The sequence below is a fragment of the Medicago truncatula genome, chromosome 4, assembly GCF_003473485.1.
Source record: "Medicago truncatula cultivar Jemalong A17 chromosome 4, MtrunA17r5.0-ANR, whole genome shotgun sequence".
In the NCBI taxonomy this organism is placed as follows: Eukaryota; Viridiplantae; Streptophyta; class Magnoliopsida; order Fabales; family Fabaceae; genus Medicago; species Medicago truncatula.
The window spans coordinates 40,969,689-40,996,260 of NC_053045.1; the positions used below are offsets into that span (position 1 = coordinate 40,969,689).

At 31.6% G+C, this 26,572-nt stretch overlaps 4 protein-coding genes across 4 annotated transcripts; all 4 read left to right on the forward strand.

The window, feature by feature from the left end:
• Nucleotides 1–1,882: 1,882 nt before the first annotated feature.
• LOC25493003 (uncharacterized) lies at nucleotides 1,883–6,021 on the forward strand. The gene is made up of 4 exons (XM_013601377.3): nucleotides 1,883–2,216; nucleotides 2,315–2,701; nucleotides 3,592–3,861; nucleotides 4,894–6,021. The coding sequence occupies exons 1-4, from the start codon at nucleotides 1,974–1,976 to the stop codon at nucleotides 5,638–5,640; spliced, it is 1,647 nt and encodes a 548-aa protein (XP_013456831.1). The 5' UTR covers nucleotides 1,883–1,973; the 3' UTR covers nucleotides 5,641–6,021.
• Nucleotides 6,022–6,523: 502 nt separating this feature from the next.
• Nucleotides 6,524–8,511, forward strand: LOC25493004 (putative carboxypeptidase C). The gene has a single exon (XM_013601378.3). The coding sequence runs from the start codon at nucleotides 6,676–6,678 to the stop codon at nucleotides 8,050–8,052; it is 1,377 nt and encodes a 458-aa protein (XP_013456832.2). The 5' UTR covers nucleotides 6,524–6,675; the 3' UTR covers nucleotides 8,053–8,511.
• A 4,107-nt stretch (nucleotides 8,512–12,618) lies between these two features.
• LOC25493006 (agamous-like MADS-box protein AGL104) lies at nucleotides 12,619–16,381 on the forward strand. Its single transcript, XM_024780447.2, has 12 exons — nucleotides 12,619–12,764; nucleotides 12,860–13,074; nucleotides 13,598–13,651; nucleotides 13,749–13,781; nucleotides 13,970–13,988; nucleotides 14,077–14,138; nucleotides 14,273–14,300; nucleotides 14,493–14,554; nucleotides 14,667–14,766; nucleotides 14,880–14,930; nucleotides 15,250–15,347; nucleotides 15,501–16,381. The coding sequence occupies exons 2-12, from the start codon at nucleotides 12,890–12,892 to the stop codon at nucleotides 15,811–15,813; spliced, it is 1,005 nt and encodes a 334-aa protein (XP_024636215.1). The 5' UTR covers nucleotides 12,619–12,764; nucleotides 12,860–12,889; the 3' UTR covers nucleotides 15,814–16,381.
• A 4,470-nt stretch (nucleotides 16,382–20,851) lies between these two features.
• LOC25493007 (homeobox-leucine zipper protein HOX3) lies at nucleotides 20,852–26,239 on the forward strand. The gene is made up of 4 exons (XM_013601381.3): nucleotides 20,852–21,080; nucleotides 22,099–22,268; nucleotides 22,444–22,523; nucleotides 25,583–26,239. The coding sequence occupies exons 1-4, from the start codon at nucleotides 20,984–20,986 to the stop codon at nucleotides 25,830–25,832; spliced, it is 597 nt and encodes a 198-aa protein (XP_013456835.1). The 5' UTR covers nucleotides 20,852–20,983; the 3' UTR covers nucleotides 25,833–26,239.
• The last annotated feature ends 333 nt before the right edge of the window (nucleotides 26,240–26,572 follow it).

Sequence of the window (26,572 nt, forward strand, 5' to 3'; positions counted from 1 at the left end):
TAAATTTAGGGTTTATTGAGATTTGAGGACTTTAAATTTTGAGTTCAAAGAAGATGGAAGTGAAGATATTCAAGCAACTGAGGTGTATTTGGGTGGACATTTTTTTTGATTTAAGGAAGATGAGGACGTAGATATTCATGTGGTTTATGAGAAAATAAAGTTATTAATAAAATTATTATTTCAGCATTTTTTTAATAAGAAAATTAAAAAAAGATTAAGTTGTGCACATTTTGATAGATAAAGGACCTAAACACAAAAAAGAAGTTAAAGGACGGATGTGTTACAATTAAATAAGATAAAAGACATGTAATTATGTAATTTTGCATATATTTGGTTTCTCAATTATCAACATACAATTGTATGATAATTTGTCGATCTGATCGGAATGCCCTTAAGTTCATTTATATTTTCATTTAAATCCATTTGAGTTGGTTTGATGGTGTTGACTTGAAACTTTAAAATGTGCTTCTCTTAAAATCTAGGTTCGATTCTCCCTGGCCAGTGTGAGTGGCTAATTTAGCTTCTTCAAAACGAAATAAAAATTCAATTATTGTTAGGCTAAAGCTTTTGAGCTTTCTTCCTCTTCATTTTCTTTTGTTTCTTTTTCCTCTTGTTTTTTTCTTCTTCTTTTCCTCTTAATTATTGTTAGGCGAAAGTTTTGAGCTTTATTCCTCATTCTAACGTTGGTTTTTAGAGTGAGGATGCAATTATTTCTCTAGTTGAATTAAGGAGAAAATTGCTACAATGGAAAATAATAGGGAACAATAGAGTTGCCTAGAAAACAATAAAATAGGAGATTAAATATTGTGGTATATTCAAGTTGGTTAGGATATCTGCAATTTACTGACTTGAAGTCACAAAATGTAGACATATGATTCCAGCATCTAACTTATTTTATCAAATGTCGATCAATCTCAATATGATTGGATATGTCATGTTTAACTGGGTTATATAAGCTATGCTAATAGCAACTTTAATATCAGAGTCTAATTTCAATGAAAGCTCAATTTTCACCAAAAGTTCTACTAGGACTCTATGGACCCATAATCCTTCACAAATATCTTGAGTCGTAGCTTTGAACTCGGCTTCTGCATTACTTCTTGCTGCAACTCCTTGTTTCTTGCTCCTCCATGTCACAAGATCACCCTAAACATAGGTACAATATCCATAGGTTGATCTTTTGTTTGTGACTGAGCCTGCCCAATCAACATCAGTGAAGATGGACATATTTCTTACACTAGTCTTATTAGAAAATAAGTCTTTTCTGAATTTTTCTTCAAATATCTCAGTATCCTATAGAATGTCTCTAGTTTTTCCTCGAAATGTGAATGCATAAATTAACTTACTACACTAATTGAGAAAGCAATATCAGTTTCCCAACCAATATCTGGTATCTTCCAATATTATTAAGAACACTGTCTTCTTTCCAAAGTTTAGCATTAGGATCCCAAGAATGTATTTTAATAAATCTAAAATGTATTTCTGCTATGAAATTACAATACCATTCTTTGATGGAGCAATCTGTATACCAATAAAATATCTCATGGATCCCATGTCTTTGATTTCAAAATCTACAACTAATTTCTCTTTTTTACTCCTGCCATCTCAACTATAGTAGATATGATTAGATGATTGATTGTTTTAAATTAATAAATCAACTAAATATAAGATTACATTGCCTTCGATCCTATTTATAAGAAAAAATTGATTTTTTAGATTAATTGTGTAATTAATATATTTTGTTTAGAATATATATTAAATACATCATTTATAAAAAAAATCAAAAAAATTAAACATTTCTTATAAATAAGACTCGTAGAGAGTATTTATTTGGAAAGGAAATAAATACTATAAGATTATTGTTATAAAATAAAATATAAACATAGTACACATATCATGTCAGTAGTCAGTCAAGTCAGTTGAGAAAGCGAGAATTGTGCCGTGAGACCGAAAACCTTTGAGGTATTCTCAACATGGCGGAAAATAACAAACCTGAAGAAGAACCCTTCTTCCTCACCCTTGTTCCTCACACCGATTCCGCAATCAACAACGACTCAGCCATGTCTCAACTCAGAGACTCACTCCTCTCTCAACTCACCCAACTCAACCCTTCTCTAACCCCTTCCACCCTAACCGATCGCTCTTCCTTCATTCAATCTCGCCTTCAACAGCTTTTTCATTCTTTTCGCACCCCCACTCACCCTCCTTACGCCTTGGTATGCACCCCCTCGCTCTTTCTCTCTATCTACATTACTGATTTGGATATTTTAATTTTATTGCGGAAGAATTTGTGTTTTTGTTTTTATGAGTGCAGATGATTAACAAGGCAATAACTGAATTGAAAGACAAAATAGGCTCGACAGAGGAGGCTATTTCGGAGTTTGTGAAAAGAGAATATGAGGATTTGCCGTGGGCACATGGGAAGATTTTGAGTCTTCATCTCAAGAGGTTGTGTGAGGCTGGGGAGATTGTGTGTAATGAGAATGGGAGGTATGTTTTTCCTATTGGGGGTGTGGAAGAGAAAGAACGGCGTAAGTGTGGTAGGAAGAGGAAGAGAGGGGGTAATAGAAGGGGTAATCGTGGAGGAGATGTAGAGAGAGGGATGAATTTGGTTAGTGTTGGGAGTGATGAGACTTCGACGCCAGTTTGTCAGAGTGATCATTATTCAATTGGAAATGTTGAAGAACAGACACAAGTTCAGGTATTTTGCTGTTTTGGTAATTTATGGAATTTGATGTTTGCTAAGGTCTAATTTTGTGTCATTCATTTGAATATTTTGAAATTTTAAGCGCGCGAATATCTCTAGGTCGGATTAGGTAGGCATGTATCCATATTTGACACGTGTTGTGTTTGAAACCAATACGACATTAATAAAAAAAACTCAAAATGCAGAAATTGGGACTCGAAAACACGACCACGCATGTGTCCGCTAGGCTACCACTATAATATTGTTATATTTATCAAACATTGCATACATATATTGATTAAAAAAAACTCAAATTTGGGCCCTGAAAATTTTGAGGCCGTGTGCCATGGGCCTGCTTGCACCCCTCTCCGGCCCTGACCATTCATATGATTTGTAGTCGATTGACAACTTAGACAAATGTCAAAAAACAATTAGTTTTTTCTGTGCTTTGACGCACCTTAGACACTCCTCGGAAACATCTTAGACACATCTATAGAGTTAAAGACGTGTTAAAGGCTTGAAGCAATGATGATCAATTGAGGATCAAAGACATTAAATTTGATTGCATATTTTTAGCTTTTCGGTACCACATGGATGATTGAAAGTGAAAGACTTCCGTATCTTATTTTTGATATTTTTCTTTTTTTGTACTGAAGCAAATTTCTCAATTTAAACGCATATGTGTGTTTCTAATTCTCAATTTAGATCTTTTATAATATTGTTATTCTTTTATTTATTTATAGTAAATAAATATATAACATTGTTAGTTGCTATTTTATCTCAGCTCCACATTCTGTGCCCCTTTAATCACCAGTCTGTGATCTGCGTCTGTTTAGGCTGTTGTTTTAGTAAGAAGTAAAAACATTGTTAGAATGAATATTTACTACTAAACTCATTTGTTGCAGATGGTAAAGAATTTGTCTCCGGCTGATGGTGAGGAAGAGAAGGAACGTGGTAAGGGTAGTAGGAAGAGGAAGAGGGGCAACACAAGGAGTAGTCGTGGAGACGGAGAGAGTGGGAATCAATTGTGTTGGTTAGATAGTGCTGGGACTGATGAACCTTCGACACAGGTCAGTGAGAGTGATCATTCAATTGGAAGTGTTGAGGAACAGACACAAATACAACCTGAAGAGGGAATTGTAGAACATACTGAACTGGAAGAGACACAGATTCAGGTATTATGCTCTGTTTTGGAATTTATGGCAGTTGATGGTGCTTTTGCTAAGGTCTAAGTTTGTCTCATTAATTTGTATACATGGAAATATGAAGGACAAACAACTCTAGGATTAGTTAGGCATGTATCCGTATTCGACACGCATCAGTGTTCGACATCATTGCGGTATTCATATGACACATAATCGATCAAAAACTTAGACAAGTGTACATAAGATAGTTTTTTTTTTCTTTCCATTTTGACGCACTTTAGACACTCGTCAGAGACATCTTAGACACACCTGTGGAGTTAAAGATGTGTTGAAGCAATGATGATCAATGAGGGGTTAAAGACACCTAATTTGATATCAACAATTCACCCAATAAAAAAAAAAGTACACCTAATTTGATTACGTAGTTTTAGCTTTTGGTAGTAGATGGATGGTTGAAGGTCAAAGACTTTCGTATCTTATTTTAGTGTTCTTTTTTAATGAAACAAATTGCTCAATTTAAATGCATATGAATATTTATGATTCTCAATTTAGATCTTTTATAAATAATGTTAATGTTTTAGTTAATTATAGTAAAATAAATAAATAACAGTGTCAATACTTTACTGTTAATTGTGGCATTGGACTCTATTGATCCCTTATTTGTTCTCTAAACCAATATTCATCAAAAGAAACTTTGCAGTATCTGTTCATAACATTTATGCAGATTTTGACGACGGAACAGAAGAAAAGAAACATGGGTCTGTTCCATTTTTTAACAATTATTACTTTAAAGAATGAGGAAAACATCAAATTGTGTTTTGTAATACCTAGCTTTTTTTCTTTCAAGATTAGAAACTTTGACATACATGTCTCCGTATCTTGTCGGGTGTCCGTGTCGGAGTCCTTTTTTTATTAATGCAAAATTTTATATTTTATCTCTGCCTGCATTCCTGTCCCTTTAATCACAAGTTTGTAATCTGCATCTGTTTAGGCTGTTTGTTTTAGTAAGAAGTAAAAAAATAGTTAGAATGAATATTTACTGTTAAAATTCATTTGTTGCAGATGGTAAGGAGCAAAATTTGTGCAGAAGGGTCACCAGAGTGCATAATATCTACAGGTCCAGGAATAGAATCATCATCACCAACACAGGTGCCACATCAAATATCGACCGACATTGATATGGGTATAACGACTGCACTAGTTTGTGCGAATGGAGATGATGACGAGCGTCCTCAGGACTACAATGAAGGAAATACTAATGGAAACTCTGATGAGAACCCAATGTCTGACTCTGATGGTCTTCAGGAGATGCAACCAAAGAGAAAGAGAGGAAGGCCTCGTAAGTCAGAATCTGATTCAAATTGCCAAGAGAAACCCTTGCTGCTTAAGCGAGGAGTGACCAAAAACAAGAAGAAGAAGGAACAGAATGGTCAAACTAGAGGTCGAGGGAGGCCTCGTAAGGTAAATCAAGATACTGAACAATGTGAAGAGGAATTAAAGGAGTCAGAAGAAAGGAAAGAAGAAGAAAAGTCAAGGAAAAAAGAAGAGAAGTTAAAGAAAAAAGAAGAGAAGTTAGATCAAGCTAAGTTGTATGGTGGTGAAAAGAAATTAAAGATAAAAGATCAAGCTAAGTTGCGTGGTCAAGGTCGTGGTCGAGGTCGAGGTCGCGGTCAAGGGAGGCCTAAGGTGTGTGATGCCATAGCAGAGGCACCAGCTTCTGAAGATCAAACTAAGTTGCGTGGCCGTGGTCGAGGTCGCGGTCGTGGTCGCGGTCGAGGGAGGCCTCCTAAGGCCAAGGTGATACCATAGCAGAGGAACCAGTTGCTGAAGCCACAACCATGTGAAGTTCAAGGTAGAGGTGGATGCAGACCTCTTAAATCAAAACCAGATTTAAGTTGCTATTTATATTTGCATGTATGAGTAGAAATTAAAATACACTTAGAAGTAGTTTGGTATATCTGAAATAGTCATAAATTATACCTGTGCGGTTGCTCTCGATTCTTAATTTTAAGTACATATATTTGCTAGATGTTTTCTGATAATTAGTTCAGATTGTTGGTACTTAAGGAGGAATTCTATCAGATCTTCTTCTGTTGTGTTTGTATTAGCTCTGGGAGTCTAGCTTAGTGTTTGTCGGTGACAGTCAGGTCAGCTTTGAAATTCAGTTGATATTATTTCCATATTTAGGAACGATAAAGCTGCTCAGAAGTGAGGATTGCTATAGACCAAAATGTTTTAGATAATTATGATCCATGACTGGCATGGACAGTCACAAAATTGGTGCGTTTGTGTATTGAAAGCATGTTAACTCTGGAGTTTAATGCTAAATATAGTAAAAATATTTTGGAACTTATGTAGTCAAACTCTTGAAAATGTAAAAAATGTTTTTTTCAAGTGTCTTAGGGGCACTAGTTAACATAACTTCTATTGATTAATTTTGTTGATTAATTGAACAATATAGGTACTATGTTTAGGAAATTAATACATAGTTTTGTTTGAAGAAAACGTGTTTAAATTAAACAGAACTATGCAAATTATTGATTTTGTCGATTAATTGAATAATATTAGGGGTTGGATTATGCCAGGATAAAAAAGTTCTACGATTTATATTATATTAGTCCATATATTCGGTTATAACATTGCCACAGTACATGTCTTTTTTAATGATAAAATGATGTTTCCAAAGTCATATCTGCCGTCTAGCCAATAGGGAGACAAGAGAAGAGACCCACGCTTCACATGTGGTTCCATATTCTATCTTTCTCCAAATCCTGCTTTTATACCCAAAATTTCCACTCTTTCACTGCTATCATTTGTAGATTGGATACTCATACAATATATTAGATGAAGATGGAGAAAGTGTCAACCACACTCTTCATCAACACCCTTGTTTTCTTCTGCTTCTCCTCCTTACAGTTTCACTGCTCTCTGTCAGTCTCGGATTCTTCAACATCATTCCCCAAAGAAGCCCTTCCCACAAGATCAGGTTACCTTCCAGTAAGTCACACCTCCAATTCCTCCATTTTCTATACATTCTATGAAGCACAAAACTCCACCTCACCTCTTTCCCAAACCCCACTTCTCATTTGGCTGCAAGGCGGCCCTGGTTGCTCTTCCATGATCGCTAACTTCTACGAGCTCGGACCCTATCGTGTCACCAAATCACTCGCTCTTGAACCCAACCGCGGTAGTTGGAATAGAATCTTTGGCCTTCTTTTTCTGGATAGTCCTATTGGAACCGGCTTCAGTGTAGCCGCAACGCCACAAGAGATTCCAACCGATCAAAATGGAGTCGCAAAACACCTTTTCGCTGCTATAACAAGGTTTGTTCAACTTGACCCTGTTTTCAAACATCGTCCTATTTATATTACTGGTGAAAGCTATGCTGGAAAATATGTTCCTGCAATAGGGTATTATATATTGGAGAAAAATGCTGAGTTGAAAGACACTAAGAAAGTGAATTTAGCTGGTTTGGCAATTGGGGATGGTTTAACAGACCCTGTAACACAAGTTGTTACTCATGCTGTTAATGCTTATTATGTTGGATTGATCAACGAGAGACAAAAAAATGAGTTGGAAAAAGCTCAACTTGAAGCTGTTGATTTGGTTCATAAAGGGAATTGGAGTGAAGCAACTGATGCTAGAAACCATGCATTGCGTTTGTTGAGGAACATGACAGGGTTGGCTACTTTGTATGACTATTCGCGTAAAGTTCTTTATGAGGATGATTTGGTTGAAAAATTCTTGAACATTGCCGAGGTGAAGAAGGCTTTGGGGGTAAATGTGAATGAATCATTTGTTTACGAGGTTTGCAGTGACATTGTTGGGGATGTATTGCATGCTGATGTAATGAAAAGTGTTAAGTTTATGGTGGAGAAGTTGTTGAGTGAGAGTACTAGGGTGCTATTATATCAAGCTCAGCGCGATTTGCAAGATGGCGTGGTTCAAACGGATGTTTGGGTGAAGACTATGAAATGGGAAGGGATTGTGGAGTTTTTGAATGCTGAGAGGGAGATTTGGAAGGTAAATGGAGAGTTAGCTGGTTATGTACAAAAATGGAAGTCACTTACTAATGTTGTGGTTTTGGGGGGTGGACATCTTTTGCCAACTGATCAACCTTTGAATTCTCAAGCTATGATAGAAGATTGGGTTTTGGAAAAGGGTTTGTTTGGAAGTGTGTCGTACCCAAATGAATCCACAAATTCTTTAAATGATATCTAAGTCTAACTATTTGTGATTCAACTTCATCCTTGTTTCAAGTCTAGACTAAATAAAATTACTGGAGGAAGCTATTATAATGAGAAGTGTGTATGTCCCTCAGTCCCAGTACTTGAGTGTTACATAATGAAATGGACAACCAAAAGAGTGAATTTGGTTGTGTTGTTGTTGGATTGAGAGAATCAGTGAGCCAAGTAAAAATGGTTACTTGTGCTAAATGAAACCAATTTTTATGGTGTTCAACATATTTTAATTGATGTTTTGGGTGCTAATTTTTTGTTTTGTGAAGGTAAAGTTACTGAAAGCTAGAAGATGAATGCAGCTGCAGGAACCTAGTTCTAAAGTGAATGAATGTTTGCTTTTAATTCACTCATGATTTTAACTATTCTAAAGTAATTAGTGAAGGGAGAAAAACATGTTGATATTTTTAATCACTTATGATTTGCTATGCACGTGTTTATATATTGATTTGTTTATCAAGGGTTGATATTACACACTTACTCTCTAAAGTGAGAGCGTAATCCATTTTTTCAAAATAAAAAGTTATTTTGTTCAAGGGAATAGTTAAGTTGGCTAAAAAAAAAACTCCCAACAACTAATCTAATTGATTGTTCTGCATATGTCAATGTACATATTATGCGGCAAAGGCTACGGTAGGCGACCTCTTTGGGTCTCCTACCGTAGGAGACTTGATTTTTTTTTTTTTTTGGCAAAATAGATGTTAACCATTGAATAATGAAGTTCCATGATTCTTAGCTTACACCATCAACACTGAATATTTTTTTCGTCTTATTTTCACTTTCCCATTCTCTCTCCTCTCTATCGGAATCATTCTTTCTCTTACCCAACAACAGCGCAGCAACCACAGGAACACCCAAATCTTCATCTCCTTCCCCATCACAATATAAATTCAATTGCTCCTTTTGTGCTTGCATGTTGCTTGCTCCTCATGATTATATTTCACTTAAATAACTTGAGATTGCTTCTCAAACTTCATGAACACAGATCTGCTGCTATATTTAATTTCAATTTGCAGGAAAAATGCTTCAATTTCAACTTCGGATGTCCCCAAAGGGAATTCTAGAACGATCAAAACAAAACAAAGCCAAATCGGTATTATTGAAAGATGAATTTGAATAGCATTTTAAAAGGAATTGTCAAAAAATTGATTAAATCTGCAGTTTTTATTTTTTTATTATCTTTGATGAATATGAAAGTTTTAACATTTTATTTATTGGGCTTGTTTGAAATATTAAGAGTAGAACAATGAAGGAAAATTGATTAGCATTTGAGTACCATTCTTTTCCAAATTTATTCCAGATATGAGTATTACTTTTTTGAACAATTAAGAGTAGAACAATGAAGGAAAAAAATGGATATTTAGATGGTTGGAAAATCTAGATCAAACCCGATGTTCGTATTATAAGGAACAAAGAAATAGTGTAATTGGCAAAGGGAAAATAAACAGAGAGGGATATCAAAGAAAGGTGAAAGCTCATGAGAGTTGAGAGGGAAGAAGACAAATGAAAAGATAATCAAGTGTATTTGATCTATGATGTGTTCAACCAATCTAACGATTGGAAAAGGTCCAAAGGTCAAAAAAAAAAAAAAAAAAGAGGTCATGCACGGTAGGAGACCTATAAAGGTCTCCCACCCTAAACGCCGCCCATCTTATGCTACCATTTGTCTTTATATATTAATAGAAAATTATATTTGTCTCGAAGGACATTTTTTTTTTCTTTCAATTTGAATACACCTCCAATTAATAACTCCTAAAACACTATTCAACCAAAAGAGATATTGAAGAGGCCTAAAAAAAATCCTCATTATTTTGGGACGGAGGGATTATAATCGTCTATTAAAAAAAAAAAAAAAAGTTTTTTATTATTCTTTTAAAGTTAAGGACTATGACATAATAGGTTAATGGAATATGCAAGCAAACCCTCCAAAGCACCTCGCACCAATATCATCATCACGTCATCAGACATAGTCCATAGATTAATTTCCATTTCATATACATATTAATCTGTAATGAGCTGATATTGACGAACAATCAAAGTACAATGAACATGTTCATTTACCCATTTGATATCAATAACAGAAGAAATCTCAATAGTCTAAACTGTCCACAAATAAGAAGTTGAAGAATGTTCCTTATAAATTACAAATTCGAGAATTATACTAGTACTAGTATTAGAGAACTCAGATCCAAATATAAGGTTAGACCTATATTTCTAACCTGTTACTTAATGACTAATATCATTGAAAGATAGTAAAATAGTATGAAACATAGACACCAGACACTTGTACATCCATAGACACTTGTACGAGTCAATAATTCGAGAAAATCACATACACTCAAAGGACCACTATTCAATAATTACTTCAGAATCTTGTTATGTTCAAAACCCAAATCAAGTAAAAGATGAAATCAAAAACCAGACCTCATTACTCAAATTTCAATACTCATGTAGTATGAAATTTACATAGATGTCACTATTTTAAGCTATAGGTTCATGAATCTATGGTTTACGTATGTTAAAGAAACAACAAATCAAATGAAAACAAGTTAAATAAATAGAGAAAAGAGAGTAATGAAGTTGTGATGTAATGGCGTTTGGAGGCGGATTTGTGTAGAAAGCACAAAATCCGTACTATGATACCATTTTAATTTTGATGTTTAGGGCTTGAAAAGCAGGGCACCCCATAGAAAACCTATGGGTATTTCAGAGCCATGGTATAATACTGCTCTCCCCTATATTGCTTCAGCCCTTGACTTCATCACTTACAAATTAAAAAGTTAAATGAAATGTTTTGCAAGATTGCAATGTGAGAAACGGTGAAGAATGAAATGAAACCCTAAGAACCTTGGCGGCTGTGCTACTTTATAACAACAAGGAGGAAGACAACTTCTTTTTATAGGGTCAATTGCAGGAACAAAGTTTTCATTTCATGCCTAAGCCCATGTCATAGTTGCTGAGTTGTTTGTGATAAGTAAGAAAGAGGGGTGTGGATAAGAAAGAGTCTTATCATATTGAGAGAGAAAAAAAATCGACATTTTTGGCAAGGGAATGATATAACTCAAACGGGTTATAAAATTGATTTTCACACGGATGAATTTGCTTAAAAATGTATGGGAATGACGCTTTTACCTCCAACGGTAGTTAACAACCGTTCAATCTTCCCAATAGTAGTTAACTACCATTCTATATACACAACTTAAAAAAAAAAAAACTCCAACAGTAGTTAACTACCGTAGAACATGAAAATTGATTTATTTTTAAGTTGGTTATCTATGACCTACAACTCAAATTAATGAATCGGAGGCAGATCAATAATACATGTCGGAATATCAACAAATATACGGAAGTTTGGAAAGAATGTGGTTGCCTTGACTAGCTCATGGACAATCACATTTACTTGTCTCGTAATAAACTCAACATGGATTCAAATTCGATGATATCACGCCTGCCTTTACTTAAAAATAAGTGTTAAATTTTTTTATGATTATTGTTGTTAAGTGTTAAATGATATTTTTTTTGACACAAAACAAACAACATTCATTCATTCAAATTGATAGAGTACATCGAAGTAATATAAATTCCCTAAAAACAAAAAGGATGAATCTGTTAACAAATTCACGACATCCATGTTAATAGCATAAAATGACAAAGTACATAAGCCTACAAATATGACTATATTAAAATCTCCGGAATAATCATGTCTCCGAATCTACAACGTTGATGACGCCAAAGTCATTGGTTGGATTTGCACTGGATCGAAACTGATCTGACAATCTGAATCGAACAGACACCTCAACAAGGGAAAAGACAAACAACGCCGCACAAAGACGACAAACAAAACAGCGTCGCACTAAGATGATGAAATCACAAAAGGAATACATAATTCGATGTGAAAATCACTTATTTAAATAGAAGGGAAGAAGAAAAATGATTTAGATGGGGTGATTTGGGGTCAAAATTTGACCCAAAACCACCCCTCTTTGGTGGATGAAGGAGATAAAATTAGGGTTTCAGCCGACGACTCACAAAAGAGAGAAAAGTGTTAAATGATATGTTGTTGATATTTATGAACTTTTGATATAACACTTGCGTTTTAAGTTAAGGAGTTAGATGTTTAGGTTTAAACTCGGATGAATATTAAATATTAATCTAACAACTAATTACTAACAATTGTAATTAAAAATCGTATGTTATAAATCATGAAAAATAATGATACGGTCACAATAATTTGGACACAATATTTAGACGCACAAGCGCACACACCAAATGACTTTCTTTTTTGAAAATACATGTCACTTTTTTTTTTTTTGAGAGAGAAGAAAATACATGTCACTTAATTATTTTAAAAATATATTATTTAATTTTTTCTCTTGCTACATTATTTTTTTAAATATGAATGTGACTAAATATTATATTCAAATAGTTATTACTACCAAAAACATCATTATATATCATTTATCTATGGACGATTATACCCTTTGCAATTCATTGAACCCAAAAAAAAAAAAATTACAAACAATGGCATGTTTGGCTCAATTGTGTTCAATTCATCAACAAGAAATGAGCCAAAGCAACTACGACCCTTTCCCTTACAAACTCATAAATCTCTCCCCATCCCTCCCTTTTCTCTTATCACCCATTTACAACCATTACCTTCCCTTTCTCTCCTATCCAGCGGTTCCTTCTTCTAAGGTTCTTCATGCGTGTTCCCATTTATAATTTTTTTTCTCTCTTCTATCTTAATTAGATTTCTTTATTTGATCTTTTTCCTGTATGAACACAAACAGGTTAGAGTTGATAGACAATAAATCATCAAGATGGGTCGTGTTAAACTTGAGATAAAAAGAATAGAGAACACAGTGAATCGACAAGTTACATATTCAAAACGTAGAAATGGTCTCATTAAGAAAGCTTATGAGTTATCAATCCTTTGTGATATTGATATTGCCCTTATAATGTTTTCTCCATCAAATAGACTTAATCATTTTTCAGGTAAAAGAAGGTATGCATTGAACCCTCTTCATATTTTTCTTCTTCTTCTTCTTCCTTTTACGAACCATACATGTATTGATTTAATTTATAATAATCAATCAATTTCTTATGTCTCTTCTCTTCTCAAGGATCGATGGTTGATTGTTTTTGATAGATTTTGTGAAAATTAAGATTGTTTGTTGTACATGTTCAAAGTTATAATATATACAATTGAATCATCATTTATGTTTTAGATGCAATGGTTTGTGTCTCGTAGGGTAGTTAATTCAATATTCTTTTTTGTTAGATAGTTGTATTTTTTGTTATTCTTTTCTTTCCTCTATGGATTAGGATCTATTTATTTTTTTGTTGAATAAAACCTATAGATTAGGATCTTGACCAATTATAAAGTGAAATAATTTGACTTGAAATCATTGTTGGCCTTCACATTTTATCGCAAAGCAGCATCAACAAATTGATTCTTTATTTATTTACACATACATCCAATATAATTAATGCCCATAGTGATGTTGTTATATTTTTGTTTTAATCAGGATAGAGGATGTTTTAACTCGTTACATTAATATTCCTGACCAAGAAAGAGATAAGTATGTTCTCAACAAACAATTCATTTTGCATGAGTTATATATGTTCAAAACTTCTAAACACATTTGGCTTTTTAATTTCATTATTTATTTCTTGCAGTGCTGTAAGTTTTCCTGAGCTACCCTACCGAAGGTATACTCTCAGAAATCCTCTTCTCTCACTCATTCTTCTGTTCCTTCTTCATTTCTTAATTGTTTTATCAATAAATTAATTATTATAGAACTTAATTATTATTTTTACTTGTCAAAAAAACTTGCTTAACCTTTGCTTTTTTGTTACTAATTTGTTTCTTATTTATTTATTTATTTATTTATTTGCAGGGGTATTCAGAGCAAGGAGGTAATTTCACTAACTATATCTTTACATACACTTTTACTTAATACTAATATGAATACTTTACTATTTTAGTTTATATTGCATTTTGCAGTATTTGCTCAGGATACTTCAGCAGTTAAGGAATGAAAATGACATATCCCTTCATATGTCCAAGTTCGTAAATATTTTAAATCTTTGAACTCTATTTACATTACTTTATAATAGTATTTAGGATGATCAAATTAATAGTGCTAAACTTTTGTTTGTTTTTGCTTTCCTATATTGTTTCATCTACTGCTTCAATCAAGTCCGGGAGACATTAACTCTGAGGTTGAGGTAAGAACATGCCACAATGGCATACTGCAATTTTTTTTAGAATATAAGATATAAGAAAATTATATTTTTTGAAGGATGTAAGATTCAAGAATATAAGATTTAATATAATTTTTTCCTTCAAAATTATATTATGTAACATATAGTATTTATATTAGACTTTTCTCATGATCCTTAACTTCTATTCTTAACTAGGATCTCCAACAAGAAGTTAATAGATTACAACAGCAACTTCAAATGGTAGAGGAACAGATAAGGTTCCATAACAACAAACATAGTTGATGATTAGTTTTTTCAATAAGATTGTACAAATTTTTTAAATTTTTTTCTATAAAAAATTGTTCTAATGTTTGGGGTGGATAAACACAGGAAATATGAACCCGACCCATTAAAGATGACATCTATAGCAGAGCTTGAAACTGGTGAAAAAAACGTAGTAGAAACCTTGGCCCGTGTCATGGAGAGAAAGGTTCGATAATTATTCTACTAATTTTTTTTTTTTTTTTTGGGTACAATTTTCATAGTTTATTCATATATATGTGATTTATTATTAAAAACATGGATGTTCATTCATGGTTGCAGGAACAGTTGTTGAACAACAATCTATCTTCGTATGATCCATCAGCTATTCAGGTAATTAAAGAAACTATTTTTAAATTAATATCTGATAATCAATTTCATCCATACATAACATAATATGTTTGGAATGATTTTTTTTTTATTTTTTATATAATGTAGTTTTGCTAAAAAAAAACTACATATATCATATCATATCATAGTTGTTTTTTTAGTATTGATTTAGTGGAAAATTATATATAAAATTAGTATCCGTAATTAAATTAAAATCACAAGTCCTCGTGAGTTTAACTTAGTTGGTATGGACAATGCATAATAGAAGTTCAAACCCCGGCCACAAAAAAAAAAAAAATTAAAATCGCAAAATTCATAACAGGGGATGCCGACCTCTTTTGAGAATGTTAGTTGGCTGCAAGATGGTGGACAGAACCAACCCCAAATTTTTGATACATCAGCTCCTATGGATCCTCTCAGGTTTCAATTTCTTCTATTTATCGATTTTTCCTAATTTTGATTCAATTATTAAAAAAGAAAGTCATTTTAAAGTGCATTTTATGAAATAGGGATATAAAATGGAATATTTGATCTTCAATATTCTCTCAAAAATAATATCTGGTCTATGTTTAGGGATTTGTCCTCTTCTGTATACGGTTCATTTTCACAAGGGACGAGTTCAAATGTTGTTGATCCAAGAGGTATAGGAGAGTGCCACGTGGGAAATCCAAACGATGGAAACATTCAAGCATGGCCTCAAGGATACACATTATATCCTCAACATGACATTGTAGGAACTGATCATCATCACCACAATATCCAAGATATGATGTTGCATGGGCAAATGAACATGCCAATCACTGCCTCACAAGTTGAACCTCCCAAAAATGATTCAACAGAATATGATCAATGTAACCAACCTAATCACCAGCTTCATGGTCAATGACACATACTTATATATATGCTACCAAAGATCAAAAGCCAACTCAGTTTTTTTATTTAATTTTTATTACAAATGATGTTAACTACCAGCTACAGTTTTTCATAATAGCTGGGTATGCGTAAGATAATTACGTATTATGTGAATACAAACTATACTTTTTTTGGTGACAGAAACGATACTTCGTCCTTGTATTACAAAGAAAAAAACAAAATATTCAAAGAAAAATAGTTAAGCGAGTTAATCAATTCACTTAGCGATTTATGGAGATTTTAACGACTCAAGTTTCAACTGGAAAAGACTTCACTGTGAAGAAATATCAAATCTCTAAGCAGGCAACACGTTGTGCAGTGATTTCCCACCTTCCCCTACCAATTTAAATAGCAATTCAGCTTCATTTGGAGTGGATCTTTTGATCAAATTTTCTGGAGAATTACAAAGAGAAGAAGGAGCACGAAGCACAACAATATGAAGAGCATAATTAAGAGTGAGGAATCAATCATCTTTGATGTCATTTTCATCTATTCGTGTAAATCTACCACGAGTATGAGTAGCTAAATTCTTATTTGTTGGTGGGATCATTTGTAGTTAATTATGAATCTTTTGTATAACTTTTGATCTCATGATTATACAAGTTCTTGTTATTCATGATATCGATGTTTTATTCTCATTCTTAAGACTTCTCCATAATGAAAACTCAAGAAATTGATTTTTTGTTTAATTAGTGCTTGAAAAAGAATTTTTAAATAGGAATGTTAATGCTATCGTATTTGTTAATTGAGTGAGGTATCAGAAGTAATTTTTAAAAAGCTACAACACAATTCAATCCTCTTTTTTTTTTTTTGTTTTTCACTAAATTTAAGTTAGATCATCTGATTTGAAGCTCCCATTACACATTATAGTCAAAGGTTAAACCAACCCTTATCATGAGCAATTTCAATAAGTAAAATGGAAACCACCAATTCAATATAAAGAGATTTAAAGACAACAAGATTACTAGAAAAATCTATCATAAACGAGCCTTTAAAATCTCTATAAATCCCAACACAATTGGATAGATCAGTCAGGTGATCCGTCTAGATGTACCAACAATGTTGCATTTAAGCCAATAATTGGGAGGAGCAAGCCAATTAAATTGAGTGATTTTAGGAGTAGTTGGAAGATGACAAGTAGCACCAATTTTTTTTTTTTTTTTTTATAATTTTGAATTCCTAAGTACAAAAGTGCACATGTCCTTTAAAGTAGTTAATGGATAAGAACACAATCCGCTTGATTTTATTCAACATAATATCAAGTTTAGTTTAATTTGAACGTTATCAAGTTGAAGCTTATTCCTGTACCAAATTTACTAATAAGGGACGGACCCACGTCAAACCCATTGAGGGCCAAGGCCCTCACTACTTTTTCAACATTTTTTTTACCTATATATACTACTCCATTGATGAATAAATTGATGAATGATAAAAGACTTACATTTAATAAATCTATAAGTCCCATAAGAGCACACCACACCGTATTGGCACATCAAGTTAGTTAATAAAACATTCAGAATTAACTAGCTATAGTGGAAAGTTAGTTAACAGACAAACATGTTTCTAATTTCTATACATTCTATCCAAATAAAATTTCAGATTCACATATCAATTTTCTTTGTAAGCTTCTTATGCCAAAAATGTATTTTAAAATTGTAATTGATCGCTATATGGTTAGAAACAAGCAAGCAAACAATGGAATACCAAAGTGACTGAGACATTTATTACCTCAAGTTACATTCAATCCAAAGCAGACTATTAAGTAAGAAAAGTTCTACAAGTTTCACTGTTATTATCGTATATGTGGATGTTTTGGTCTTAGGGTGGATAAATACTGTCGAGACCAACAATATTTAGCATCGAAGACCTAAGAGCTCTCAAATATTTCTTAGGTTTTGAAGTTGTCAAAAGCGAAGTGGAATATCACTATGTCAGAGAAAATACACTTTGGACCTACTTCGCGATGTTACTTGCACATCAAGTTAGTTAATAAACAAATTGTCTGTTAACTAACTTTCCACTATAGCTAGTTAAATCTCTAACCATGTTTAGTTAGATGCTTGTAAATAGTATAGACTATAAATAGTTGTAATAAGACAATGTAAAATCCTATTTGTGATTTCACTCGATAGAATTGTTAAGTTTCTTCTTCTCACAAGTTTGCTTTATTCCATTAATGGAGCTTGAGTTTCAGTTTTAACAAAAAGGGTGTTTATATTTGTAGAGTTTAATTTTTATTAATTAGTGTGAAATTATGAATATCATGTTTTTTTTTAGAGTTTTGCTAACTGGTGTTATAAGAACATTGGTTAAGAAATTCATTAGTAAAAATTTTGTTTTGAAATACAAAATTTTATTCTTATTTTAGAAATAATTATACTGCTTTTTGATACAAACTTACTTATTTTAATATTTTAATCAATGTCCTAAAGACACTCAGTGTCATTATCTTTTTTGTTATTATATTACTTTACAAAAATTAAAATATTTAGTTATTGTTGGTTCAATCATGGTTGAACGTAGGTTCGACCTTTAAACCTCGAATCTATGCCTACATCGATTTAATATTCGGTCTGATTTTGATTACCGACTTAAATTGCACTAAAAGTGTAAATGTTAACATGGAAGGGAGACAACTAGACAAGTGGGGGTATCTCATTGCTCCCCACCAAATCATGAAAGGGCTTCCAAGTTGTACATATGTTCTTTGACCCAATCATGAGTGGGGTCCCACACTCTCACACTTTTGCCCTACATATCCCAAACCTTGTCTGACCAGATTGCACCCTTTCCCCCTTCTACATTAACATGTCGCGTCAGGTTGATCGTGTGTTTTATAGGAAATCGCATACTTTCGGTTTCATCTCAATTTTAGCTTCGACTTTATGATGTTCAGCAGCACTCATCTTTTGAAAATCTCAAGAAAGTGATCAAATATTTTGCTTAATGTATTTAACTTACAATCTTATAAAAATCTATATGCAATTAGATAAAAATATTATAAGTTATGGGTCTCTAATGAAAGCCACTTGTATTACTAGTTTGTTTATGGTGGCGCCAATGAAATTGGTTGATACGTGTTTGAAAGGAAAACGGAAGAAATTGTTATAGCAAAAGGCATTCAAAATTTCCAATCATTTCCCAGTGGACCTCTGAATGGACGATAAGGCCGACTAGATTTCCATCATATTCTACAGATTTGCACAGTATTTTGTTTTATGATTTTTTTTTTTTTAACAGAGCACGTACAAAGAAAATGCAATTACTCCCTCCATATGAGTAGAGTACACTATGAAACAAGCAAAATGAAAAAAAAAATATTGTCTGAAATATAAGCAACCCTGAAAAAAGTTAAATGACAACATCAAAGTACAGTATGGCATTGTCATTATATAAGGAACACACACTATTTATTTTATTATATCTCAAACTAAATTTTAAGATATAACATAGTGATATTTCTTTCAAAAAAAAAAAAATAGTGATATTAACTTTTTTAATCCATTTTATTAATTTTGTAATTATTAATTTTCAGTCCATGATGAGATAATATTTAAAACCCAAAAACATACTTTGTAAAAAAAAACCCAAAAATATAAATAGCATATAACAAAATTCTGTTAAAAAAAACACGCACACAAATTTTATGTTTGTGTAGTAATAATATCCGGTCAACAAAGTTCTTAAAAAAATCACAACAACATGATTGCATGTTTCAGAATGCATTCAGCATGCATGCTATTCACCAAAAAAGAATATAAAAAGTTTTTGCTATAGTATTTAAAAAAGATAGCATGCCTTGTTCTTCTTAAAAAAATACAGTATGCTAATTAAAAATATTAAGTATAATTAAGACAGATTTTTAACTTTGGATTCCTTAAAAAAATTATATTTATATTTTCACATGTTAGCAAGAACCTTAAATCAAAACCAAAAATTGAAAATAAAAACTCATTTTCACAACTAAATATAAAATTTGAGAAGTGTTATACATTTTGTTTTGTTTAGTGTGTCAAGACTTATGCTCATAGTCTTATTATCACCATGGAAGTCTTGTTTCTATTATACTCACTATCTTATTGAATGAAACTAATATGGACCCTATATTTTGAAAATAAATTCACATAAAATGGTAGAATTCATATAGATTTCATCAGATAAATAAGTAACTGTTGAGAAAAAATTATTCTTAACACCCGTCTATAAAATTTTAAGTTCTAAATATGATTTGAATTGCTACAATTTATCTCACTCAATATAATAAAGGTTTTGTAGGAAAAATTATTAATGTGATCCATTATCCTTTTTTTTGTTTTTTGTTTCAGTATTGCCATTCAACTTTTTTGCTAAGTAATTACTATTTTTGCTTTAATGTTTGAATGACAAAACTGAAAAAGAAAATTAAGCTAAAAAAATTCCTGCAAAACCTTATTATAATATAATGATAAAAAAGAGAGATGTAATGATTATTAGATAGTACTAAAGTTTGTTGTAAAAAAAAAAAGATAGTACTAAAGTTGAAATATAAATTGTGTATACATGCTTACCCAAAAATTGGGTTTTTGGATTAAGGATGCTCTTAATTAGAGTGTGTGCTATTGGCAATTTGCCACCCCTCTTTGTTCTTGTATTTTTATATTTTTATATAAGTACTTTGCCAACCATGGTCATAATTCAGAAACCTAGCTACAACACTTTATATATACGCTTTTCCCACATAAACCTCCTTTTGATTTTCTAAGCATTAATTTTTTTTGGTGTTAACCATTCGTTTCTAAAGAAAAATGAATTCTGGTAGTGTTTTATTATAAAAGTAAAGTCTAATTAAAAATTATTTTATTGAAGATTTGACTCAGACTCTCCTAAATAATTTATTTTTGGTGGAGCTTATTAACCATTTGAATATAATTGTTTGGTTTTCTAAATATTAATCAATAATAAACTTTGTACGACTGATTAATAAATAATAATATCCTTTTAATTGTTTATTTGAGTTTTCTATAGTATATCTTGACCTTTTTCTCTCCAAACAATTCATCATATCTTTGCTGCTTCTGTCTTCTTTCTCCTTTCTTCTAAATTTGTTTTCTTCACTTTACCTTTTCCTCCCTTTTCATCAAGGATCTTCTTGATCTTCTTCGTCTATGGCAGTTTTACCTACAAGTTCCTCCAACTTGGAATTGACCATATCTATCCCAGGTTTTGCTTCTTCACCAATATCTTTTCTCCCCTCATCATCTGGTAAGTAACACATAGCCAAATACAAAATAGTTTCTTAATTTATTGCGTTTTGCATCTTTATCTAATATCATAATCTTCTTATTCATCTTTTGTCATTTTTATCAACCTCTCTTCATGTTGTGTCTTTGTTTAATTCTGCTTAAGTTTTTAAATTTCATTTATTATTTTTTTGGTGGTGAAATTTCATTTATTTTACCATTATTGTTTTCATTTTTAAATAAATATTTGTAACTTCTCTAAAAATAAAATTAAAACAATGATCGGATATATATGAATGTTCCACTACAGTTGTGTTTTTTTATCCCTTGAATTTATCATTTTTTATAAGAAAAAGTTAATATTAAACGGCCCATAAAGGGTTCCCACATGCTTATTATTTTTTCATCTTGAGGATATATAATATACGTGATACAACTTCCTAAAGCAAATTTCTTTTTTGGTTTAAATATGTTTTTATTCTCATTAAATATACAATTTTTTTCCTTTTAATCCTTCTGATTTTTTTAGTCGTTTTAGATATATCAATTTTTACTTTTGATCACAATTGTTTTTTTATTTGTGCAAAATTTGTTCATATTCAAATTGATCAATATAATATATATATATATATATATATATATATATATATATATATATATATATATATATATATATATATATATTAGTATTTTTTAAGAGATTAACTAAGATCAAACATTCAACATATTACATAGACTAATACCTACATGAATTAAATTTGCACGAATAAAAATAAAATAACAATGAGCAAAAGAATAAAAATGTTATATTTGAAATAAAAAAAATAAAATTATAGAGATTATTTTTTTTTGACAAGAACAAATTATAGAGATTAAAAATGAAAAAATGATATATTTTTCGGGACCGAAAATATATATCTACATTTTTTGTTATTATATATAATATATTGAGTTTCCTATAAAGAATTATGAATTTTTGTTGGGTCAAAAAAGTTGCAAGTGCATGTATAAATAAATAAAATTAAATTGGGTGTTTACAGTGAAAAAGTTGGATGTGAACCGAGTAACCATAGAAGAAGAATGGATGGCACTAGAAGAGGAAGAAGAAAGCAGCGTTAATGGAGATACTCCTCGCAAGAAACTGCGTCTAACAAAGGAACAGTCCCATCTCCTTGAAGAAAGCTTCAGAAAAAACCACACTTTAAACCCAGTAATTATACCTCCAAAATCTTTCTTTTACCAAGACCCCTTTACATGACCTTAATTTATTCATATTTTCTTTTTTGTCTCATATATAACATTTACCATGTCCATGAGAGATGCTATATTTCTACTACTTTTCCTTAATTAATATGCATATATATATAATTGGTTCTGCACTACAGAAGCAGAAAGAGTGTTTGGCAATGCAGCTTAAGCTCCGACCAAGGCAAGTGGAGGTGTGGTTTCAAAACCGTAGGGCCAGGTAAAGGTTAACCCTCTATGTATTAGCTTCCAATTTCTCATCATGACACCCTTAATCGACTTCAATATGTGTAGTGTATGTGTGTGTCTGTAAGAGATTTGATTTTTTTGTTTAGAAATAAAATGTTAGGTCATTATTCGATAAAAATAAATAAATTAAAACAAATTGTAACAATCGTGAATTAAAATCATTACTTGGTCTATTTGGCTTTTGAGGAATATAACCTTCTTTTTTTTTTTTTTTTGAGCAAGAGGAATATAACCTTTTTCTTTGTACAATGAAGAATATAATTTTATTTCAAGGAGTTATAATTGATTGTCCAGGTTTGATAGGCCACATTAAAAATTTCAAAATGTTTCTTAATTAGAAACCTCAATAAAGTGTATTCCTCTTTGTTGTTGACAATTTTTTTTTTAATGATCAAAAGAATGCATTTACGGGAATGTTCTATTTATCAACTAAGACATTCATATATGTCAATTATAGGACTATTTCTATTAAAATTTACTAAAAATTATCTAAGTTAAAGAAGGTAAAATAGTGACAAAATTTTCTAGGACTAAAACGAGCAATTGATAATGATAATATTTAAGGAGTATAGATTTTGAATTAAAGCCCCCTATAGAGTAAATTACACTTCCCTCCCCTCAAAGATGCTTGAATTACACTTCTCTCCCCTATTATGTTAAAATATACACTCCTCTCCCCTTTTATTCAAAACATATTAGAAAATTTTTCACTCCCATCCCTTAAGAGAAGCTTGAATTACATTCTCATCCCCCCTTATGTTAAAATCTACATTTTACTCCCTCGATATTTATTTTTTATTTCAAATAATCTAGAAAAATAATAATAATCTAACACACTTCGAAAAAATAGTATTACGAGTCTATTTTAATAGAATAAAAAATTAAATACATATTTTTCGCTATTTTTTATTCACAATTTCATTGACATGTAGTTTTAAACCCTATTATAAAATATGGAACAACCAAAAATAAAATTAAAATATGTGAAAAATTACTAAAGACAATAAAGCATGGTTATTTAAAAGTTAATTTTATACTCTAAATTATCAAATCAATAGCAAAATATTTAAATTTAATTATCATTGACATTTAAATTATAAAGAAATGAATTGATTTTTTTTTTAAATGATGGTTCAAAATTATTATATGTCATAAAAATATTTGTTTATCTTAAAATAGATTAAAGTGTAGTGCATATTTAATTATTAAGGGAGAGAGTTGTAATTCAAACATCTTATAATGGAGGGGAGTGTAAATTTTATTTTTCAAGGATATTTTAACATAAGAGGAGAGTGTAATTCAAGCATCTTTGAGGGGAGGGGAGTGTAATTTACTCTTAAATATAAACAAAATTGACTTTTTAGGTTCGTTCATTTAATGATGTATGTGGTTCATATTATAGACCACATACATCGTTAAATGAAGGAACCTAAAAAGTCAATTTTGCTTATATTTAGAAACGTCAATTATTAAATACTCTCTTCGTTTTAAAATGAGCGTCGTTTTAACAAAAAAATTGTTTTAAAATGAATGTCACTTTTAGTTTCCAATGCAATAATAAAATAACTTTTTATTTTCAATTGTACCATTTAATTAAGGATCTTGTTAACCGGTGCCACCGAGCACCGGTTAAGGAGCTAAAAGTAGAAATAAAAGATAAAATTTGCATTGAAAAGAGCAATTTTTTAGCTTTTAAAACTTAGAATACACAATTTCCAAGAAAATATTTTCTTTTATAATTCATAATCAGTGTCTTGGAGCACCGGTTAACATTTCCCTTTAATTAATACTATATACACTACTTTTAAAATACTCCCTCTGTTCCTTTATATGTGTCGCTTTTGCCCAATTTGCTACAACCAAGGCACAATATAACTAGCTCTCTTTTTTCTTTTCTACCCTTAATATCTTTAGTGTAACTTTTCCTTGGTAGCAATCATTCATTCACTACATAAATGCATGGCTAAAGTTTTTTGACAAGAGCATGGGAAGCCCAAAAGCCAAATCCCAAAACAAACTATCAGCAAAAGTAATCACCTACAAAGAGTCTTCCACAATTTCTTCAACTATTTCTTTTTCATTGTTGTCCAAAGAGTATTCCACTATTTATTCTTCTATGCTATCCAATGAATTTTCCACTGTTTTTTCTCCATTGTAGTTCAATGATCCTTCCACTATTTTTTGTTCATAGTTGTACAATGAACCTTCCACTTTTTTTCTTCATTGTTGTTCAAAGCAATTTCTTGTTTCATTGGTATTTTCTTTTTCATGTTTGGGTGTTTTTTTTCTTGAAATAACAGTGTCCTGTACATATTTAAAGAGAAATAGTTGTGGAGCTCTATGTATTGGAAGAGTGGGTTTATTGCATTTATTAGCAGTAAGAATTTTTGTGGCCTCGGTAAAAATGTGTCTGATGGAGTAGAGGAATTGGATTAGGCTACAATAATACTATGCAATTAATGTGTCAGATTTAGTAATTGAGAGGCTAAGAGTATAATTGACATATTACAATCTTAAATTCTAAAAGTAACACTTAAATAAGAATAATTTTTTTAGTAAATGTGACGCTAAAAAAGGAACAGAGGGAGTATTATTATTTTTTTAATGAAAAACAAATTACAAATTAAGATAATTTGGTAAAATGACATATCTTTTTCTTTTAATTAATGTATTTCTATGTGTCTAAAAAAAAAAAAAAAAAAAAACATTAGTGTTAAAACACACTGTAGTGTTAAAACTTAAAAGCATAATCATTGTTGTCCAAATGAAAGTAGACAACTCAATAACCACAGCACCATGTCCGTGTTTATGGAGTTTTATTCGGCCTCGTGTGCTACATTACACTGATCACCTCTCCAATAATTATTAAGTGCACCTTTGACCACTCAATTTCATGCTTTAGATCAACCCATGCATTAAGCATCATTCATCAACAAGTATCCATAAAAAAAGTGATTACACCCCAACAATAATAAAAATTTCATTTCATAATAACCATATCATCATTTTAATAATATTTTGGACATGCAGGAGCAAGTTGAAGCAGACAGAGATGGAGTGCGAATACCTGAAGAGGTGGTTTGGGTCTTTAACAGAGCAGAACAGGAGGCTACAAAGAGAAGTTGAGGAGCTTAGGGCTATGAAGGTAGGTCCACCTACTGTGTTATCACCTCACAGTTCTGAGCCTCTTCCAGCTTCAACCTTATCAATGTGTCCCCGATGTGAGCGTGTCACCACCAATACCACCGCCGCTGTCGCCGCCGAAAAAATTAGTCATTGATGCCGTCATTTTGTCCCCTAGAGTGTGACAAGCATGACATGCCTTGATGAACAAGTTTCTTTCTACACTCGATTGTGCACGAGTGCAAATTATTTGATTGTGTAAAACAGACCAAACAAAAAGTGAAGATTAATATGAGGAAAATGTTTTACAAGTTCTATGAAAAGGCTTGTTTTCCTATATGCTAATACTGAAGAAACTTAATAAGGATGTTAGTATCATATGACATGTTGTATCAAAGATATTCGGGGCACTTCTATGGTGCAGTCAGGAAACTGTCTTTTCTGAAAAAGATATTTTGTTTTGTTTAATCAATAAGACAATTGTTAATGTGTAATGTCAGCTAATGTACTGCGGGTGGATCATGTATAATTACTTTTGATTTATTAGCTAATTTTATTTGTTAATCATGTATAAACTCTATAATCAATTTTAAATTACAATTTCACTTTCCTCTTTCCTCGTCTCCATTACTGCAAAAGGAGAGGTCGCTTTCCTCATGTCCTTTTTAGTAATATATTGCAACACTAATAATTATTGCATTACTTTATCCATATTACAACTTTAATCAAGGAAATATGTTATTAGAAACCAAAAGGGTCTTGTTTGAATTCATAAATGAATCATTTTGATACATGCTCTTCAATTTTGGTCGTAGGAGCCTATGTTTCGAAATCGGTTTATGCACTTCCTGAAGTCAATTCACACATTCTGAAGAAAAATTCCTTTTTACATTTTGT

What these genes read in the sequence shown, in the direction of transcription:
- LOC25493003 (XM_013601377.3), top strand. Translation starts at nt 1,974, where the DNA reads ATGGCGGAAAATAACAAACCTGAAGAAGAACCCTTCTTCCTCACCCTT. An exon ending in AAGAACAGACACAAGTTCAG is followed by an intron (nt 2,702 to 3,591) that starts GTATTTTGCTGT and finishes CATTTGTTGCAG; the next exon opens with ATGGTAAAGAATTTGTCTCC. An exon ending in TGGAAGAGACACAGATTCAG is followed by an intron (nt 3,862 to 4,893) that starts GTATTATGCTCT and finishes CATTTGTTGCAG; the next exon opens with ATGGTAAGGAGCAAAATTTG.
- LOC25493004 (XM_013601378.3), top strand. Translation starts at nt 6,676, where the DNA reads ATGAAGATGGAGAAAGTGTCAACCACACTCTTCATCAACACCCTTGTT.
- LOC25493006 (XM_024780447.2), top strand. Translation starts at nt 12,890, where the DNA reads ATGGGTCGTGTTAAACTTGAGATAAAAAGAATAGAGAACACAGTGAAT. An exon ending in CATTTTTCAGGTAAAAGAAG is followed by an intron (nt 13,075 to 13,597) that starts GTATGCATTGAA and finishes TGTTTTAATCAG; the next exon opens with GATAGAGGATGTTTTAACTC. An exon ending in ATGGTAGAGGAACAGATAAG is followed by an intron (nt 14,555 to 14,666) that starts GTTCCATAACAA and finishes GGATAAACACAG; the next exon opens with GAAATATGAACCCGACCCAT.
- LOC25493007 (XM_013601381.3), top strand. Translation starts at nt 20,984, where the DNA reads ATGGCAGTTTTACCTACAAGTTCCTCCAACTTGGAATTGACCATATCT. An exon ending in TTTTCTCCCCTCATCATCTG is followed by an intron (nt 21,081 to 22,098) that starts GTAAGTAACACA and finishes GGGTGTTTACAG; the next exon opens with TGAAAAAGTTGGATGTGAAC. An exon ending in TTTCAAAACCGTAGGGCCAG is followed by an intron (nt 22,524 to 25,582) that starts GTAAAGGTTAAC and finishes TTGGACATGCAG; the next exon opens with GAGCAAGTTGAAGCAGACAG.